Source organism: Filicampus tigris, chromosome 16, assembly GCF_054856515.1.
Source record: "Filicampus tigris isolate MCC_2025a chromosome 16, RoL_Ftig_1.0, whole genome shotgun sequence".
Taxonomy (NCBI): Eukaryota; Metazoa; Chordata; class Actinopteri; order Syngnathiformes; family Syngnathidae; genus Filicampus; species Filicampus tigris.
In genome coordinates, this window is record NC_141232.1 from 14,372,021 (window position 1) to 14,394,218 (window position 22,198).

Genomic DNA, 22,198 nt, shown 5'->3' on the forward strand with positions numbered 1-22,198 from the left:
TTTGTAAAACATGTCGTCCCACTTGTGGTGGCTATTTTCTGTCATTAGAGGAGTCTTCAACACAACAAAATGGAGTATTAAATGTAACAAAACCTGTTTAGACACGCACACAGAGGTAAACACCACACAGTGTGCCATAGCGTTCAGAGATGAATTCAAGGCACAAATCGGAAAGAGATTTTTGATGTTTTTGTACAATATCAACGGTGATGTGTTTAGTCATTAACCAAGAAAAACAGTTACAGAGTGATATGAACGACGACGGAAGTATGTTGACCGATATTGTATAAGGGGAAAGTTAAAGGATGACTTACCTGATCTTTCTTGGTCTTGTGAGAGGAGGCCACATGAGCCAGATACTGGATGACCTTCTTGGTGTTCTCAGTCTTACCGGCACCAGACTCTCCTCTAAGAGCAAAACACAAAAAGATAATCAAAACAGTCAATGGCAAAACTTAAACACATAGCACAAATAAAGAGTCAAGTAATAAGGAAAAATTAGACTACAAAGGCCTTTGTGTAAATGATCTGTGACTCACGTGCAAAGAATGGACTGGTCTTCCCGATCTGTAAAGATTGAAAGAGATTGATTAGGCAGACTGAAGTAAGTAGGTAACATAGATTATCGTCTGACTCAGCTGGTGTGTATAACCGGAACACCCTAGCTACAAAACAGGAAATCAACATCCGCCTTGCAACTGGAAAGCGCTGCTGCTGTGTCTGACAAAGCTAATTACAAATTGCCTTGTGTAAAACAGACGCTCTTATTATTCAAAGCATGATGTGGGTGAAAAAATAAATTGTTTATAAAAAAAAAAAAGAAAAAAAAAAAAAGCAAATGGATGCCGAAACATTTACAAACTGATGAAAGTTAAATTAGTTTTGTAGTGGCAAGCTAGAACAGTGTTGGTAAAAAACAATTTAGTCAGCCACAGGCGCTAGGCTCTTTAAGCAGATGCCCAACACAGAGGATTCCATTACTTTGATTGACCAGTCTCCAGCCAAGGGAGTGTGTCGAACCCATGGCCATTAACTTATTCACTGCCAGCCCTCCCCAGTTGTATACTCTTGATACATATAATAGCTGCCTGTGAACAGCAGTGAATGAGTCATTAAAAAAAAAAGAAAAAATGAATGAGTAAACATTAGGCCATCATCTGTTATGAACTTTGTCACTTGATTGACGTCCAGGGCAGCCAGTCATACACCTGCTACAAGTCACCGCGCGTGCACATACAACGGTTGCCTTATTACCCTACAACTGTTTTGTCCATTCTAAACTTGATGGAAAAGTATAAAAATGATTAGGGGACCAAGTAAGCCCTCCCACCCCATTATACCGTTCTTGAAGTGAGTTTGCCTCATCTACCAGTGTACTCTGGCTTCACCGAAGAAGGGAAGTATGGAGCGGCATTTTCAGGCCGTTGACAAAAACAACTCCCAGGACCGTTCACCGTTCCACCATGACTGATGATTGTTTGCTGCTCGCAAACAGCGGCTACTGTCAGGACTTTGCATCCCTGGCCGATTCCATTCAATACAAGTTAGAGTACAGTAAAGACAAAAAAAATTAAAAAGTACACTAGTTGCATTGTGCAATAGGGGCTGATGCAGTTATGTAAGCTACACCAACTTGTATTGCGCAAAAGAAATTCTCAATACATTAGTAAATAAAACATTTTTTGGAGGTAGATCATTTTAAATCTAGTCATTTTATAAGTAGCTTGCTTACTGAAAAAGTGTGGGCACCCCAGATGTTGAACATTGATGTTTTTAAGAGGTTGGTAGTATGTATAAGAACACACAAGTATTGATGCCAGAAGTGCAGGTAAACACATGGACCCTTTTCATATTTACAGTCTCAAGTGTCAGCATTCAAGCTGTAGCTTAGCAGTGAGGCATCATATCAGAAGCTTGCGGTTCCTAGCTCCATGTAATACTACTAAAAAAAAAAAATGTAGTCACTTAAAATTATGCAGCCAAACTTCATTGTGGATTTGTTTTTGCTCATGCATGCGCCACTCGGAAGAGCAATTCCTTGTTTGGAAACAGTGACTTACCCTGCATCATGCTTCTGTAAGATATGTCAGTAATGGCATAGATATGGGGCGGCATTTCATGTTTCTTCTTTCCCTTGTACATATCAACAATCTCCTCGGAGTAGATTGGCAGGTTCTTGTAGGGATTAATGACAACACAGAAGAGCCCAGAGTATGTCTGCAGAACACAAAGGAAAGAGTTAAAAACAGCTCTGGAATGGGGATTCAAGTTGGCTGACACCAGAAAATAACCTATTAAAAACATCTGTATTTTTATTCGGCAATTCATCAACATGGAGTGAAGTATTGATTAGTATTCCACAATTATTTAATTTTTGGACAAGTTGGGTCATTTGCTGAAACATCCCGTCTGCCGTCAGTACAGCGTGGTGGGTTTTCTCGTGAACTCAGATTTGGTCCTCTTATATATTATGTAATGTCAACTCAACCCCACCCAGCGACAAGTATTGAATTGTATTGCACTGGAAACTAGCCCTGCTACGTGACAGGTTCAGAAAGTCATAAGTAAACTAGATAGCAGATTTTTTTTGGGGGGGGGTTTCCTGATTCCTGCGCTGCCATTCCAGGATCTGTGTATCAGGCATCTTTCCCTTTGGGAAGCACAAGCTCCCCATGAGAGCCTATGGAGCCTGGAGGCACTCAAACCAACCGGAGCCTCAACCTGAAGAGCGAGCAATGGAGGGAACAAGAGGCCGGGCCATACAAACTAAATCATTCACAGCCGGGGACATGGGGATAAACAAATAATGAACATCAATTACAATGTAATTTGCATTCCATGCCCGCGTATCAAACACTGCTTCCTGTAGAGAGTCAACACCCACGACAAGGGCTGGGCAGGAAACACCATGGGACAGGAACTGTAAATACTGTAGATGAAAATGATGTCGTTTCTTCCTATAAATGGGCAGCCACAGTATATCCGCTTCGAATCCCCCAGGAAGACATTTCTTCAAGATTCTGAAGTGTTTCTTTGGGAAATTGGCCCACGAATCAGTGAGCACGGATGATATTGGCCAATAAACGGCCCTGTCAAGCCAAAATTTGTTGGTATGGGGTTGAGGTCAGGGCTCTGAAGTTCTTTCACCCACAAGTCACCCAAACCATGCCTTTGAGCCTTGCTTTGTGCATTGAGGCAGTCATACTGGACCACTAGAGCATTCCCCAAACTGTACAAGTGTTCTAAGCATAGAATTGTCCAAAATATATTTAATTGAGGAGTGTGTAATGTATAAAGGCTTTTGTTAACATGGTGTATCACATTTCTACAAACAAATGGGTACAATTACACGAGCGAGGGATTCATTCAATTCTTTTGGTGCATGAAACTCACATATATGAGTCCGGAATAGTATCTCTCCTTCAGGTTGTGCAGCACAGAGGCTTCGTTCAGGCAGGTGAGCTCAGCCATGTCTTCCACCTTGCTAAACTTGGGCGGGTTCATCTTCTGGATATCATCCTTGTTCACCCTGATTTTCTTAGCGGAGTCCGCTAGCTCGATCAAGCACTCATCGCCTTGCTCCTCCTTCAGGGAGCCAGCCTCAAATCCCAGGCGCTCTGAGGGTACCCATACTAGCTTCTTGGAGGCCCAGTCAGCCTGCGCCAGTGGGTTGTTGATCATATTCCGGTCCGCATACAGATACTTGCTTGGGTCTGCCATGGTAGCCGTTTCTAAAAGAGAGGGGGAGAAAGTGGGGCACACAGTAATTAGTATAGTGATATAGCATAACATTCATAGGACTACCATTAAATTTACTGTATTTTCCGGACTATAAGTTGCTCCCGAGTCCAAGTCGCACCAGCCATAAAATGCATAACAAAGAAGAAAAAAAAACATAAGTCACACTGGAGTATAAGTCGCATTTTTGGAGGAAATGAATTGTGCTCTTAGTACACATCATTTCCACCGAGCTATGATGGTAACATTTAGCGAACATTCACACATGTAGCACGCAAGAAAGTTACGGTAAGATAACTTTAAACTCACCAAGACGGTTATAGATCAAATAAATAAGTCTTTTATTTATCCCCGACCGTGTAGAATGTTTCCAAGTCTCTATAAGTATTTATGTATTCTGTCTTAATTATCTCTTTGTTCTCTTCCCCGCACGTGTGGCTGATGCAAGACCCCAGCCAGTGTCTTAAAGCAACAGTACACTATTTTGTATGGATGTATATTGATAGACAGTCAATTGTCTTTATCATACCATTTATCAAAATGTTAGATTTTAACCGTTTAAATTAATCATGCATTTTAATAGCTTTTAGGATTTATCTTTATGTGGGTTACAATAAGATGTGAACTGATATACACTATACATGTCATTCTGCTATCTGCAATCTATAAACCAGTGTTTCTCAACCTTTGAGACAAGGCACATATTCCACATCGGAAAAAAATCTCATGGCACACCACTTAGAAAAATGATTCACAAAAAGTGGTTGTACAAGGTCATTGTGTACCTTCTGTCATCTAGTGGAAGAACATTTTATTGTTTTGAATGTTATTATACGTGGTTGGCATAAATACATTAACAAAACTTTTTTTTTTAATTAGTAAATATGTATTTTGCCAAAATAATTGACATTGGATCATTTCCCGCGGCACACCTGATGATCCCTCACGGCACACTGGTTGAGAATCATTGCTTTAAACTATGTAGAAAGCTCAACAGGAAATGCCTGCTTGAGATAGGTCAGGTCAACATAAAACAACTGTTTCAGGTTCATGTTACAACAGCTGATTGGTTAAAGGTAAAACAATCAACAGGAATCATTTAGGTATGCCTAAAACCATTGTTAAAGAAATAAGCGTTTGATGGTTTGAAAAGTAAGGATCATTGCTCAACCTATTATACTGTATTCAAAGTTGCAATAACTCAAACACACCCTTAGTAATGCAGTCTTTCAATGTAAATGCACATATTTCATATAGCCTACAGTCCGAGACATCCTTTAAAGCTCACAAACAGCAGCCCGTTGACAGGGCGTGCTGTGGTTCAACTCCAACAGAAAGTGACTCGACAAGTATTACCAGTAGAGAGGGAACAGCAGGCTGTATGCTTAAAGCAAGCAATAAGTGAACTAGTGCAAAGAGTCTCTTGGCAATTGCTTTTACATACATTGGTGGACCAGACTTTGCCATTTCAGCTCAGCACACCGTTTACCGAGCACTCCCAGAGTTGCTGGTGATCTCAACGCTCTCTGACCTACAGGGCCAGAAGAGCTGCCTTCCGGCAAGTTTGCATGATTATGCTCATACATAAACATGGAATACAACACAGGAGGTCCCATGCAAAAAATTATACTGATTATTGCGTCAAACAATACTTTGGGCCAAGACTGTAATTACACATTGCAAAATGCTCCAATGGGGAACATACAGCTGTCAAATTCTCGTGTTCAACATTATGACACATTGTAGATTGCAGTCAAACGCCTTTTTTTTTTTTTTTTTTTCAAAGAAAAAAAGTGTTTCACATTGGGGAGAACATTTCTAATGCCACAAGTTTTAATGACATGCTGAATTTTGCCATCCAACAAGTCAACTTCATAACTCACCAAAACACTTTACCAAAAAGCATGTTGAGATTCAGCCATTTTTATCGTTGAGGTTATTGAAGTGGAAGTCAACCCAAACATTTTTGTTTCAAGAATATGTTCTATGCAGACCCACTAGTTGAAACAAGGCATTCTGATTAATATTGCATTTGTGGAATATGAGTCGAGCGACTAAATCCACTTGTTTTTAGCCATCTCTGGGGGTGGCCATTTTGTCACTTCACAATGACATCACAAATGCTCAGGGCTCAGGTAACGACCAATCCCTGCTCAGCTTCAGAAAACAGGTGAGCCGTGATTGGTAGTTACCTGAGCAACTGTATTATCATTTTCAGTTGAGAGAAGAGACAAAATAGCCGCCCCCAGAGATGGCTAAAACGGGTGGATTAACTCTCTACAAACGCAATATTTATCAGAATGCCTTGTTTTAACTAGTGGGTCTGCACAGAACATATTCTTGAAAAAATATGTTTAATGATAATATTCCGCAATATGCCACTAAAAATGTCATAATCTGTCAAAGGTAACAGACGCTTGACGTTTCAAAACAAGTCATTTTACAGTCTTGCACTCGTTCCACCACATTAACCCTGATCTGTGAGAAAGAGCGCAGCGAGAGCATCATTCTTCTCATGACCCCTACCTCCCCCGATCCTCCCATCAACCTCCCCAGGCTGCAGCTGAAATCCATCATTGCTGAAACTGCCTCCAAGTCCAAATCTTGTTGGCCGCCTGCATCCTGTGAAACAAGCTACAGAGGGGAAATTGGTGATGCTGTCTTTCTCAGTTGGTTCTGTAGCCATTTTCTAGGCCGGAGGACACACGCCTGTCCCGCCACAAGACTAAAAATCCACAGCCCCCTACACCAAGCACCCTCTGCTGTTTATCCAGTCTTTTCAGGGTCGCATTCCTGCCATACTCACCCTCTCAATCAGGGAGAGAAATTCCACAAATGTCTGCACTTTATCCGCTATGCCTCCTCCCTACCTCCCCCGTCCGTCTAAGACTGTTCTTTGGCTCTCTTATTTTGACACACACATCAGGTCATGGCTTCAACTGTCTCATTATTACCTTACAGCGTACCGAAGGCACACCCATCGTGAGATTGCATGGGTCACATAGACATTAACCTCCTTACTCCTGTTGATCTACTTCGACTCGTAGGCCTTGCCTACACGTAGCCGGGCTTTTTTTAACAACCGTATATATTATATTATATATATCAGTGGTTGGTTGCGGACAAATAAGCAAGCAAAAAGTGCATTAAGAATGGCTATAACCAACGCAGCTCCGCGAAAACACATGTTGACTCGCGTGAAAACAAGTCGGACAATGACATCAAAGCATTGCTGTCGCACGGTGACGACATAAATCTCCGGGTGTAACCGTCCACAGCAAAACACTAATCCGGAGGTATCCGCAAATCTCCACTGCGGCCAGAATTTTGCGTTTTTACTGAAAAAAACTCTGGGGACGTATGAATGATAGGGCTAACCGCAGGCTGATATCCGGCGTTTTCAAAACCCCCGACTACATGTAGACAAGGTCTTAAAAACGCACTCACTACTCTGTGGTACGATTACATCAAATGCATTTACCCCGATTGTGGCCTGGACGCTAAATATTGCGCAAAAGGAAGCAACAAAGTATTTTTAAAAAATGGCTGTGATAAAGTTTCGTGCAAACAATCTTCTTGTTTGGCAACAAAAATATACGCATGTATCTAAGAGTCGTTCTGTTGATTTCTACTGCACATGTTTGACACAGAAAATTCTGTGACACATTTCAAACTACATCTCAAGAGAGTGCCTTAATACAAAAATAGCTGACAGCTAATTTGACCAGGGCTGCTCTACATTGAAAAGGAGGAATAAAGCACCCCTATAAAACAAACTGTACCCTAGATCTGGACCTTACCTCCAACTGACATTGAGTCAGAACACTAGCCAAGGCTGTCATGAAACCCACCCAAACATAATTGTCTTATTTAGCCAACAGCAGCCTTCCCGTTGTTACGCCCTACAGGATGCACAAGGATTTATTTTTTATTTATTTTATTTTATAAATAACTTCCTAATTTCTTGTCATCTTGCACCATCAGTCCTGCTCCCATTTTGTGAGATTACAAGCGGTTCATAAGGTTACTTATTAACTGAATGTATGGCATTTGGAAGGACTCTCTGATCTAGAGACCAACCACTGGAAGATATTTTTTTCTTTTAAAGTACAGAAGGTGTATACCATAACTTACACGATTAAACAGTATGCGTCAAATGAATGGCAAACAATGAAAGAAGAACCATATAATAGCAAGAGGAAGTGAGCAAGGGCTAAACCAAATTCAGAGACCACACAGTATTTTCAAGAGCAAAAAACAAAGCAGGAACTTGAGAAAGTGTGTGAAATTGGACCAGCTAATGCAAAGAAAACTGATCGTGAAAATTAAATGGGCCCTAATTGCTCCACTGAGAAAGCGGGTCAACGTGGTTCTGTAAATTGATGTATGGGCATACATCCCATCAGACTCATTCCTTTGCGCTTCAGTGACTTCCTGAGTTACTGTAATAACCGGGGGGCGGGGGGGGGGGGGGGGTTGTCGTGACGCCTTCTACCACAGAATGACCATGTACAGTCATACTTCTGAAAACTCCCATTTTGCTCCTGATGAAGGCTACATCGCTATGTCAAATTGGCACACATTAACTGCACAACAAAAGTGTCAATACGGTTGTGTTCCCAGCAACTTACGTCATCAAGTCAATTGACTCAAACCATCTCTTTCTTCTCATAATATGGATGCTTTAACACTGTTGTCTGTTTAATTTGCACATTATAGCTCCACACATCTCCCCTTGGCACACTGAAAGTCAGACGGTGGGGGCATGAAGAAAAACAACAGGGAGGAAATGGAAAATAAGAGAAAGCTATTTTGCCATTTGTGGAAATTCATTTTGTGAAGATTTGAGGGGTAGGTGGCATTTTCTTGGGCACACACTGAACTACTAAGTAAATGAAGACCTTGCTGGAAAATTACTTTGCTGCATAACATCTCTTCCCACACTTTCCACATTCCCCCGAAACCAAGACCACTTAAACCGTAAGCTGGTCGATGCCATCATTAAGTTCAGATTCCACCAAGCGGTACTTGACTATGCCATTCCTGTTCCTTCAATTTCACAGGGTGTCAAAAATAATCAACTGCTGCTATACCGCACCACTTTCTGGCACACACCATTGGTGTGCCACATCCTGTGCTTCACTGATTGGTCAACAATAGTTTCATGAACAATACTGGGAATATAAGTAGACGTTACACGATCAGGATTTTGGGGGCTAATCACCTATCCGATCACAAGATGGATCAATATGTCTGTTTAAATAACTTATTTCTAAACATCGATATGTTTGATGCTTTAGTCACTGCGTTGGCAATATCACACCAGAAAGGAAAGCGGTACGGGTATCGAACAGCAGACTCCTAAAAGTTGCACTGCGACAATCTCCCCGCAGCACACCCAAGTTAATACAATGGTTACTAGTGGTGGCCAAAATTCATTTGTGGCAGACCACCACAGATAAATGTGTTCGTGGGAAATAGGGGTGTTCTGATTAGGATTTTATTATGTCAATTCCGGTACTAATCGTCAATGATTGAGATTAGTCGATACCGATTAGCTGCACATTTTTCAATTTTAGAGCTGCTCACTAACAGTTATTTCAAAAATTGATTACCAATCTGCCATTTTAAAACACAATATTATTTCCACATTTCCATCCCTTTTTTAAACAAAAACAGGACATTTCCAATTATCAGTGCAGAAAATGGATAAACAATTCAGGCTACTGGTTTGGTTTGGAACACGTGCAGTTTAAGGAAAGAGAGGGGACGCCACATTGTACACAAGATGGTCACAAGTTGGATGCAGGTTGCAAAGCACGAGCTGATCATTTTTTTGTGATCGGATATGAAACGAATTCAACCAATTGCCGCTGTAATGTCTCAATTTGAGGATACGATCAAGGACATTGATCAGGTGGACGAATTATAACAAACCATGCAAAATAATCGCCACGCAGATATAGCCAATCAGATTAGTGTAAAGTCTAACTTCAAGAGAACAAACTATTATTTTAACAATTACGGGCAAAGAGTCAATTACAGAAATCTTATTTGCAAAATTCGTTGTGAATGTTGCATTAGTAATATGTCCAGTACCCAACACAGTTAATGCCGTTCAAACCAGAGCAGACCTTTCAAAGCCTAGTCTTAAAAAAAACAAAGAAAACTGCTCTTTGTTCTTCAACAACATTGCTGATAAATGAAAGACGATGAGTGGTTAGCAAGAGGGTGTTGGACTAATAATGAGATCATTTACAAGGCACACTCCACATATTGCTCTAGTAGACAAATGATCAGTTATTTAGCAGGAGCTATTGGCCATTATATAAATTAAGTGTCGCGACAGACCACAAAAGAATGCAGGGGGGGGGTTTAGAAGCACCTTTTTTTGAGAGGAACACAGCATGGGCACATTTTGTCTTGAGTTTACTACCTGACCGCTTAATCCACCTCCACCCTTCTGAATTATTGTTTTGGACTTTAGCCTTATCACCTGCAGCCTTTATCTGGGCGACTCCCTATGAGTATGTGAAGAAGGCAAACAGATGTGTGTTGTACTGTATTATCTATTGAACCATCGTCTCATTTACCAAAGTGCTCAGACCTCATTCAGCTGACATGTCACATCCAATGGAGTCAGAAACAAGTCTCATGAAAAAGCATGCTTTCAAAAGTTCAGCGTCAGCACAGTGCAAGCGTTGCATAATCTCCACAAGTATTAACCACTTCAGAACATGGAGGCATGCCAGGGGCTCAGTAAACACAAAAGTCAATTACATGTTCAACATATGCTGTGGTACAATTGGGCTTCTTTCCCCGCATTGTTTGGAAGGTTAGAAAATGGTGTGAGTTTGAGAAAAACCTTGTCCCAACATGGCACTGACCAAGGACCATGAATAGCCCACGGGCCTGTTCTAAAAATACCTCACCAGGGATGGGACATTGTGATTTCCAAGGAATGTTGGAAAGGTGATTTGAACACTTTCATAAATTTAAAGAAATACATTGTTACATATTGTCTCCTAACTTCTGAAATCATTGTTAATAGAGAGAAATGATCATGCCCAATGTCTTCACAAAGATCGTCATTCATGATTAACAATAAGGTAATATGAGCAAATGTGGTATTGCAGAAGTGTGTATCAAATTGATAGGCCTTTGCGTTAATCAGTACTAAAAAGCAGCTCTCAGTTTCAAAACTGACCTGGACTCCTTTTACTTGGAGGCACAAAAAAAAAAAAAAAAAAAAAAAGACCTTTCTGTGGGTCACTTATCTCTTATAGGACACTACCTCGTGTTTTATTTCACAAAGTAAAGCGTGTGGCAGGAGTCCATCTTTGTTGCTAATCAGGGCAAACATTTCCTGCTATTGTTAGTCTCGTTTTGAACCATACAGGTGTGCATTGTGTGGGGGAGGATAAGGGAAAGAATGGGCTTGCCTTGAGGCAAAAACAAACATATAGAGGAAGAAGCCAAGGGCGAAGGAAACAGAAGAGGAGAAAGGACCAAGACAAAGAAATGCAAGATCTAAAACATGGACAAAAATTGCGGAAACCTAGAGAAAACGTGCTACTACATCCGTGAGCTCATTTTTCAATGAGCCGACCTCTGATCATGTCAAATTTAGGAGACCTTAAATTTGTCATAAACTAGCTATATTTTGGTTTTGGATTAATATTCATTTTAAAAAATTATCCTGAAATTGTCTTTCACAATAAGAAATTTGGATTGACTAGTAATGGGCATTTGACAATTTTATTTCTTGATCAACAACTTGCCTATTACAATGCCATTGTTTGTATTGCGCAGCTGTTTGGAGGGGTTGCGCCAGAGTGGACATCTGTGTGGATGTACATCAACTTTATGCTCTTCTTTAGAATACGAGCTTATATATACGGTTGTTAAAAAAAAACCTAAGTTAAAGGGGAAATCAACCCAAACACATTTTATAAATATGTTTAGAGCAGGCCCACTAGTTGAAATACGGCATTCTGATTAATATTGCTTTTGTGGAATGTGAGTTAAGCACAATCCACCCGTTTTTAGCCATCTCAGGTGGCGTCCATTTTGTCACTTTTGTCAACTGAAAACGAAATCACAAATGCTCAGGGAATGACCGATCACGGCTCAGCTTCAGAAAACAGGTCAGCCGTGATTGGTCGTTACCAATGATCTCATTTTCAGTTGACAGACGTGACAAAATGGCTGCCCGAGATGGCTAAAAACAGGTCGATTAACTCATTCCACAAACGCAATATTTATCAGAATGCCTTGTTTCAACTAGTGGGCTTGCATAAAACATATCCTTGAAAAAAAATATGTATGGGTTGTCTTCCCTTTTAAGTTACGAAAAGCATCTGAAAGCTGAAAAATTCATCTTCATCTTTTGCACTTTTCCAGCAAAGATTTTGATGGAATGGGAGCATTAATATAGGCTGCTAATCATGGATGTGATGTTGTGAGTGTGTCATCTTGCTAGTCCGCTAATCATTTTTAAAAAGTCCCGGCAAATTATTCCTTGCGTTTGGTGCTGATCTTGGATGCATTTTGTAAGAGAAGAGACCAAAATGAAGATGAAGGTAGACACGAGAAGGCCATATCCACAATTACACTGCGTACACCTGATTAAGTGATTTATTTAACTTAATTTCATTTGAAAAGACGAAAGGAAGGAAGTCAAGTCACCCGCCACAACGATTCTGTGAATTGCAGTGGAGCACTTCTGGCGGCCTACGTAGCCAACTTCAAAACGAAAGCCTAGCAAATTATTAATACACATATTATTGGTTAGGCTTTTATTTTGACGTGGGCAGTCGGCGCATTGTCGTGGCGGCCAGCTAGACTTGATTTCTATTGTGCCTGAAAACTCAACATGCAGCACTGCAACTTCCTCATCTGAAGGAGGATCTCTCTCGAGGCCTATTTGTTCGTGTTACTGTCAAACGATGCAGAATAATCCTTAAAGAATCAACGCTAGAAGCATTTGCGCAGGCACCGTCAATAATAATTGTACATGTTGCGCATGTGACGTCTATCCGGGATTTCCGGTCTCGTGTTCGATAAATAAGGCAATGTGCAGTGCATTTTTTTCAAAGTTAATAAATGTGCCGTAAAACACACCATATTCATTTTTAAATTTTGTTTAAAAAATAAAAAATAAATTAAAAAAATCAGTATCTTCACTTTAAATGTTGAAATATGTTGGGCTTGATAAAATGACACTTAAAGTATCACATTACAAAGACAAATGGCACCCTAAAGAGCATGATTACCCTTCCCATTAATCTCTCAACAGTTTGGGTACAAGGTAGTTATTTGCCGATAAGATCAGTTTCTCTGTTCTATTAAAAATATCACAAGAACATTTAGTCCAAAGCAGTTTAACAGGTCCATCACACATGCATATAAAAAGACTATGAACTCAAACAGCAACTTTGAGACAACTTTGTGACACATTGTGGAGACTGCCACCAGATCGCCGCAGATGTCTCACATGCTACAAGGAAATAATCTAGCCAAGAGTACGACTGTGCTGTAAATGCATTCATTGTGACAGTATAAAAAAAAAAATTTGTCCATGTCTGCATTTAAATTTTGCCCTCCCATTAGAATTAACTTCTCCAAGGGGTTCTTCATTATAGATCGTGGTCAACACGCAAATGAGGGAATGCAAAAAATCTCAGCAGGGGGGCTCGCTCTAGAACAGCATTAAAAGTGCTTGCTTCCAGAAAATCCACTGCACAATATTTAGCAGAGTGTATTTCATGACTTGCAACAATCACCTGGATAACAGAACAGACTAAACCCAAAGAGCAAAGTATTCTAAAAGGAAGTTGACTAAATGCTTTACAGGATACTGTCAGACATTGCCAGGATGTTCAACGTAAACATTTGTCACATCCAGCTACTGCAATTACTTTTTTCCTCATAGACCATCATTCGCCAAAACACACGCATCAAAAAATCTTTAATATGGTGACCTCAGGCTGGTTTAAAAGATTGTAGGCAGACATCAGCTGCAATAAAAAGACGGTTTCTGATGACACCTGTATAGGTGGTTGAGGACAACAAAATGGCTGAGAACCAGTGGTCCAATAATATCAATTTGTAAAAATTACACATTTGACAAAAGGGTTTTTCAATCTTTGATTTTAAATTCTTTGATGCCATGAAAAACACCTACTGCTTGACTGACGGACATATGTCACAGCCAACTGTGGTAATCACAAGACAAACTGGTTTTTACAGGAGAATATTTGCATGATCATTTTAAGCGTCACTGCCTACACACCCATACGTGCATTCACCTACTTTCAACTCTCACTCCTCCAAAGCGCTGAACTTGCCAAAAGTTCATTTTGGTCCTCAACATGGGGTCTGACAAAGTCCAATAAAGCAATTTTCACCCCTCCCTTTTTACATGCTCACAATAAGTTAGCAAAGTCACGATCGTCAGATCTGTCTAAAAGGTTAACCTGACTGATTATCCAATGGCATGGTCAACACCAAGTTCGGCAGTCACATACTCTGCAATTGTGACATGAAGCGGAATCATGGCCAATTTGGAAGTGACCTGAAACTTGCGCTTCGTTGACAAAATGTTATGTCCAATAATGCACTGACTACAACTGTGAGAGAACAAGAACTTTATTAATATCACAATGCATTAACAAACATCATGAGATGTAACCTTTAACCTGGCTACAACTAGAGATTGACAAGTAGCACAATCAGGCTGATATTGGCCTTATTTCAAGGTATCCAGTCTCATCAAGGCTGCCGATACCAGACACCGATACTTAAAGCGGAAGTCAACCCAAACATTTTTGTCAAGAATATGGACCCAGTGGGCCCACTAGGTGAAACACAGCATTCTGATTAATTTTGCGTTTGTGGAATAAGTGTTAATCCACTCGTTTTTAGCCATCTCTGGGGGCGGCCATTTTGTCTTCTGTCGAATGAAAATGACATCACAACGACCAATCACGGCTGACCTGCTTTCTGAATCTGAGCAGTTATTGGTCGTCGTGAGCAGTTGTGATGTCATTTTCAGTCGGCAGAAGACAAAATGGCCGCCCCCAGAGATGACTAAAAAGGAGTGCAATTTGCTGCTTAACTTATATTCCACAAACGCAAAATTAATCAATGCTGTGTTTCAACTAGTGGGCCTGCTGGGAACATATTCTTGAAAAAAAGTCCCCCTAGCTAGTAGTTGGCAATACTCTGCAGTGATTTAAAACAGTGGCAAATTATCCTGTTGTCTTTATATTATCCATCATTGTTAACTGAAATTTATGGATGAAAAGTACTTGTGGTATTGGTGCTTGACTTCATTACGGTATCAGTCTGGGGGAAAAAGTGATACTTAATGACCCTAGACCAAAACAGTAATTCAATCATAATCAGTTAATCAGTTTGCGTTTTTGCATTTTCTGCACTGTCAATTTGAAATAATATCCTATTTTTAATAAATGGATGGATTTCTTTTCTTTATTTTTCAAATATTTATGAAAAAATTATCAAGAACAATAGATTATTAAAACAGTGACTAACTGTAGCCCTAGTTTTGTTTTAGTACATTACACAGTACATGTGCAGTAATCATAGACTTTACAAATGTCATGTGTGGCTTTCTAATTTTCAAAATAAAATGTTTGAATAAAAAATAATGGGTTAATTTTAAAAATAACATGTACTCCAAAAACATCGACATGCTTCTTATTCAAATTTGACTTTTGACTAACAATAATGGTCTAAAGTATTTTCATGAACAAAGTTGTTTACACTTACAGGGGGAAAAGGTGCCTTTAAAAGAGAAAGTAGGGAAGCTTCAGCCATTTTGACCCAAACAAAAGGACACAGGTGGAAGCAATGACATGATTGATTAAAGCTTAATTGATTTAGCACTGCACTGCATATAATTACGACAAACGAAAAGTTATCCGTACTATTTTGCAATTGCAATCTACATGAGCATTATCAATAAGCTTGACCTCGAGCCAAATAAACCAAAGTCTAACATATTCGTGTTTGATGCTCACCTGAATACATTAAGCAAGCGTAGCAAAAAGAGAAAACAGGGAAAAAACAGGTGCACCGTCCGACATTGAGGTGACACGCTTGGGTGAGGCAGGGCTGGTCATCCGGTTGACCAGTGACGTCATATCGCCAAGCAGACACGTTACTGACCACACACGCCACCGCAGTTCAGCCGCTAAATAATAGAGCACTTAATAATATACTCGATGGCGAGGAAGGAGTAGAAATACTCCTTCCGTTTTATTTCCATCCCAATTGAGCTGTAATTCTCGGCTAACCAGCCGGCCGGCCTCATTCAAGCGAATCACTTCCTGCCTCTGCCCTTGTGGCTTTAGCTCGCGCCAGCTGCCTCCACGCGGATGCAATAATTGACTTTTTCGCACCTCGTAAAAAACGATTCATGCATGTTAAAATTTAAATTATTATTTGAATCAATGAGTTTGAGGCTTTACTAAAGTCGTTCTTAAAAAAAAAAAAAATCTGTTCCATGAGGTGCCACCCCAAGCCAGCGGCGCAATGAACTAGCATACCAAGCTTCCTGGTTCGTCTGCTCGAGTGAATGAATAGTGGAGGAGCACCGTAGCTAGAACATGAAGCAAAAAGTGATGAAGTTGGAAATTATTACCTGCTAAAAAGGTGCAGGACGCCTTAGAAATGGTGGCTCAGTCGGCGTCGACGTGAGTCAAACTTTCTTTTTTCCAGTCGTCTGCTGCAGTTTCGCCGGGAGTTGAAACTACACTACAAGCGGTCCTTTCCTCCCTCTTCCTCTGCTTTTTTTCAATCTTTTTTTCCCCTTCTTCAAACGCCTCTTCCTTCTGCCCTCCCTCTACCACTTGCAGCTTACTGGCTCGCGTAACTTTAGTTGAGGACGTTGCCCACTGGGGTGCGGTCCAAGGCGAGGCGGGCACCGGCCATGTTGAATCCTCCCCTTTGATCAACAGCTGTCGTTCATTGGCTAGATGTATACAGTGGGCCAATCACATCCTCTCTAAAATCCGATTGACAGCAGCTGGGCGGGGCAACAAGCAAGCAGGAAAATAAAACTGAACTTGAAAAAGCTAAGAGGAGGAAGGGGTTGAGATAAGGCGTGTTTAATGAGAAAGGTATGTGCATAGTAAGAATTGTTATGACCATATAAGTAGCATTCACTCTCAGGCAGGGACTGCATCATCCAGATTCTCCCCTATGTGTCAACAGGGTATTGTCTGAGCACAGTGTTCAGTCAAAACAAGTAGCTGTCATGAGTCCAGTCTGCTACTAATACTGAGGATGTCTGGGGTAGGTGCATGATTATGTCAAATTAAATGTACTGTATATGGGTCATTTTCATCTAATTTGATCAATAACGGTAAGGACATACACCACTCAATTTCATTTTGAAAATCAATTCATTTTACTGATATGAACATTTGGCACTTAATTCAATCATTCAAAAGGTAATTCAGTAATATTTCCTAAGAAAAAATATGCTCATATTTCTTCTCTTAAGAGAGTCAATATTTATTTAACATAAGATGCCAAAATATCTTTGTGTCTCAAATGAAGTTTCATGATTTGCAACATGTTTTCGGTAGATGCTGAGTACACAGGAAGTCGACTGGAAATGACATCACAGTTGCCCAGGGCTCAGGTAACAACCTATCACGGCTCATCTTCATCAAACATATGATCCGGTCACAGAAATCTATCGTGTTATTCCGCAAACAATGACGCCATATCGTTTCCAAGCATTCATTCATTCATTATCCATACCGCTTATCCTCACAAGGGTCGCGGGCGTGCTGGAGCCTATCCCAGCTGTCTTCGGGCAGTAGGCGGGGGACACCCTGAATTGGTTGCCAGCCTATCGCAGGGCACACAGAGACAAACATCCGCACTCACAATCACACCTTGGGACAATTTAGAGTGTCCAATCAACTTACCATGCATGTTTTTGGAATGTGGGAGGAAACCGGAGTACCCGGAGGAAACCCACGCAGGCACGGGGAGAACATGCAAACTCCACACAGGGAGGCCGGAGCCGGGATCGAACCCACGACCTCTGAACTGTGAGGCGGACTAGCTAACCAGTCAACCGCCGTGCCACCCTCGTTCCAACCAATACTATGAAATACGTCTGCAGAGTGAGAATGCCTTTCGATGGCACTAAATACACTTTGGATCAGGAAGTGCAGCAGAAATGGACCTCGTTCGCGAGCTACACATGCGTGGACAATTCTGGAATTAATTTGTCCTCCTACCTTGGTTGCGTGATGAACAGAGTGCTGCTTTTGTCTGGTGTCTCAGTGGCTTAATATACAAGCGCGGACTCCACTCGCATTAAGGACGCACAGATCCTCCTTCTATCAGTTAAACTCAACTCCCACCTCTGAAAATTTCTTTGTGTCCACCAGCATGCTCATCAAGTGATCAGCGCCGTCTTTTTTAAGGATTCTGAGGAGTGTAGCTAGACCCATGTACAGTTGCACAGCACAATTTGACGCTCACTCGTGCTCCCAACTCTCCAAACTACCTCTAACTAAATTAAACACTATAATAACACACTCTAGTTTACAACTACAATATCTTTCTCCAAACTCTGAGCTGACTGTGACTCTCTTAAAAAAAAAAAAATGTTTTGAATGAAGCCAGGTGCGGTACCCCGCTTCTTGCCCAAAAGTAAGCTGGGCTAGGCCCCACCCCCCCCGTGACCATAGTGAGGCCAAGCGGGGCAGAGAATGGATGGATGAGGTGATAAGTTTAACCTGATTCTTGACAAGTTTTTAAATAAATAAATAAACTAAAATTAGAGACACAAAATGGAGCCAGACTGGGATGATTTTTCATTTAAGATCATTTTAATAATATTCAACTGTCAGGTCATACAGACAGTTTTGACAACGCAAAGCTGTCTCTACTGTCAATGTCACTGGAGAGAGACTCATTATGTTGTTGCAATGCACCAAAGGGATCTGTGACCTGGAATGCCAGGATTCTGAAGCCATTTTGCATTCACACAACAGCAAACATCAAAATAGATGGTTACATTTTTGAACATGTCGCAACAATTGGCTGTCTTTACCGTTATTGTTGTTTGATAAGAGAGTAATGGGTTTAATGAGTAGTTAGGATAATTTATGCACCTATATCTTGGCAGTTTAAAGGGCAATACATGTGCAAATCACTTGGATTTTATGAAGCTGTTTATGTCTTTACCATTAAGAAAGAAATGTATCCCAGTGGGGTCACCAGCATTTGCTGTGTCGATCCGCCTTTTGCCTGAAGTCAGCTGGGATAGGCTTGTAATGATAAATGAAGTGAGTTGCAATGTGAACTTCTTCATTCAACAGCGGACACAGTTTTTATGTCCATGCAGATGACGTGAAAGAAGTTGGATGAAAGAGGTCGGATGAAAGAGGTCGGATGGGCGGTTACGGCCTCTTTGAACAGCCGCTGGTGCTGCTACAGGCTCTATATCATATGAGGGGGATATTTTGTTTTTGCCTGTCAAAATAGAGGCCAGGGGTCACCAAAAACAGAAAACAAGGTCATCTAAGTTTGCATTTAACAAGAACTAATGTATCAATTTTGTAGACCGCTTATCTTGTTCAGAGTCCTGGATTGGTCACCAGTCAAAAGGGCACTTATAAAGACAGACCATTCCCATCGTCACGGAGTTGAAACCCAGCCTGCCTGCACGGTCGTCAGGCAAGCAAACCACTACTCTATCAGTGACCAATGGAACATATGTTTCGTAGGACGTTCATGTCATATACTGTATTGTATTGCGCATGTCCTCATTCGGGTGTCCTAACTGACTGGGCGAGAGGCAGGTTATGCTAAAAACTGGTCTCCAGCCAATCACAGGGCACATAACTGTATAAACCAACAACCATTCACACTCACATTCACAGCTGTGGACAATTTGGACTCTTCTAGTAACCCACCGTGCATTTTTGGAATGCGGGACGAAGCCGGAGATCCCAGAGAAAACCCACAAAAGAATGGGGAGAACATGCAAACCCAACATAGGAAACCCTGAGCCGGCATTCAAACCTGTATTCTAAAAACAGTTGGGTTTAAAAATAACACAATTCGGGGTAAAAAATGGACCGATCAACTACTTGGGTCAATTTGACCCAACTTTCTGCAAACTGTTTTCTGCAAAAACAACCCCAAAATGGGTAATTTTGTCCAGAACCACCCCAAAAAAATGGGTTAGTTTTACACGCAAGAAGGTGGGTCAAATTGACCCAACTAGTGGATCGGGGGCCACAAATGGCCCCCGGGCTGCGAGTTAGAGACCACTGCTTTATACCATATCATGTAAATATTAAGACTCTAGTGTGAGGTAAAAAAAACAACAACAAAAACCATGAGTTTTACATTTAACACTTATTCCACCTGTTTTGGACCACTTGCCATGTAAACAGGTTTGTGTCAGTCAAACAGGTGAGCCAACATGCATGCCCAGTCAGGTATGCGCGGCGTGGGAACTGCTGCAGGTGATCAAGTAATTAATCTTCGGGAGGTAAATTACAGTTAGACAGTCTGACTTGATTGTGGTTTTTTTGTTCCCTTCAAAAACACCTGATAATGCAATGACTTGCAGGCTTGCACAGGTGGATCCATGTTAAAAGCAACCACATTTGACAAACAACTGAAGAAAGAATCAAGAAAGCCATACAATGCTGGAAACAAATAACAAAGATGAAAGGAATAATGCTTGCTCAGTTTTACATGAAATGGAACAGTTCAGTGTGAACTTGTTTACCTCTTATATTCTCCCAGGCCTAGATTGGGCCAAGTAGACCTGCTGGCCCAGTGCCAGTACAAATGCCACAACCAGCAGGGAGACATTAACCGTGGAAAATAAAAAAGAGTTTGCTTGCAAATTCTGGAAGAAGGATTAATGAAGCAACACTTCTGATCCGTTGGGGATAATTAAAGCTACAGTTAGAGACATGTGAGAACTTGGATGAAAGAGGGATAACTGTACAAAGGTAATGGGTCTTGAATAAGGTTGTTCTATCCCATATAAGAGTTGAATCCAAATGCAAACCAGATGATGATGTTGCAACGTCCTGGGATGAACAACAAGTTGTGACTATTGCCTCACTAAGGGCTATTATTTAACACGTGGCTACTCGACACTATATTATTCAGTCACATTATGTTCGAGGTGGAGCCTGAGGTATGACTGGCATTTCCTGGCATAAGGCTGAAAAATCACATTTTATGAATGTGCGATTTACGTTTGCAAAGCGTCATTATGGAGAGGAATGTGGATGTGTTTTCATATACGTTTGGTTACGGAGCATCCCATGTATGTGGAGTAGCTACAACACTGAACATTCAGTACGCCTGCACTGTGTGGAAACATCAATAAATCTCACTCTGCTCTTCGCTGGGATGGCTGGGAAGTATTTGACATGTCAGCTGGCGGGTCAAAGGTCAGCTCGTTATATTGCTTGAGCTGGACCAGAAAGGGACAAGTGAGGAGGAGTGGAAGAAAACAGTTTCCAACAGAATGAGCAACTTTGACACAGAAGCTGGTTTGAAAAATAAAACTAAAAGGACACAGAGACCTCCCCCAAGGCAGAGTGAAAGTCTGGATAGAGTTACAATTTCCCAACACTAAATGAACCCAAACTAAGTAAAACATGCAAATTATTTGCACCGAAATTGATTAACACATTCTTCCTTTGTCCATGTTCCACCACATCCTTAAAACCGTCTTGCAAAACAGTCACAAGTGTGAGTTTGTTGCACAACAGCACAATGGCAAAAGACACAATAACAAGTACTTCTGGGCGCAGCAAGTAATGCAGGATGGAGATGAAGGCATTGGATGACCAAATATGGAGACATGCATCTGACCTCACCATCTCCTTCCTCCTCCTCCTCCTCCTTTCCACTGTGACCCAGTCTCGCTTTTGCCTGGCCTTGGTTGTACTAGCGGCAGGGTGTGTCTGTCATTCTGGGTGTGTCAAGCTATTATATCCTGCAGTCAGGGAGAAAGGGACCCATTCAGTGTAAACACTTTCGAGGGCTTGCATGTTAACTGACTGACCTCTCTCTATAAAATCCCTACATGTGTTTGGTGCCGTGGCAACGAGTCTTGCATGCGTCTTTTGTCGACATATTTACCAGGCAGATTATTATGTACAACGAATGCAGTATGCAATGCTCGTAAACAATGATAGCTGGATTTGTAAGATGTCAAACAGTACTGGAATAAATTGTGCGGCGGTTCAAGTTTGCTGTCGGAATCGCTGACGGAAGCCCGTTTAAAATCAATGACGGATGATGAATAATGGGCGCTCATTTTTTAGTAAAATGCCCAGCTCTGCTAATAGCATTTAACATTGTATTAACTCATTCAATCCCTATCTTTTCACAGTCCAGTCATTCAATCCCAGGAATTTATTTATATATA

At 41.1% G+C, this 22,198-nt stretch overlaps 1 protein-coding gene and 1 long non-coding RNA gene across 3 annotated transcripts in view; one reads left to right on the forward strand and one right to left on the reverse strand.

Annotated features, from left to right (window-relative positions):
• The window catches only part of LOC147134894 (myosin-9-like), a 31,233-nt gene extending 14,577 nt beyond the window's left edge, over nt 1-16,656 (reverse strand). For both annotated transcript variants that reach the window (XM_086056777.1, XM_086056775.1), the window contains exons 1-5: nt 16,406-16,656; nt 3,394-3,731; nt 2,061-2,217; nt 540-567; nt 315-408 (exon numbers count right to left, since the gene is read on the reverse strand). In XM_086056777.1, coding sequence (XP_085912903.1) covers nt 315-408; nt 540-567; nt 2,061-2,217; nt 3,394-3,720 — 606 coding nt within the window. In that variant the 5' untranslated portion in view covers nt 3,721-3,731; nt 16,406-16,656. The remainder of the gene's footprint in view (nt 1-314; nt 409-539; nt 568-2,060; nt 2,218-3,393; nt 3,732-16,405) is intronic.
• Nucleotides 16,657-16,795: 139 nt separating this feature from the next.
• LOC147134895 (uncharacterized) lies at nt 16,796-22,198 on the forward strand. The gene is made up of 3 exons (XR_015090157.1): nt 16,796-16,883; nt 16,978-17,058; nt 17,355-22,198. It is a non-coding gene; the product is annotated as an uncharacterized LOC147134895 (long non-coding RNA).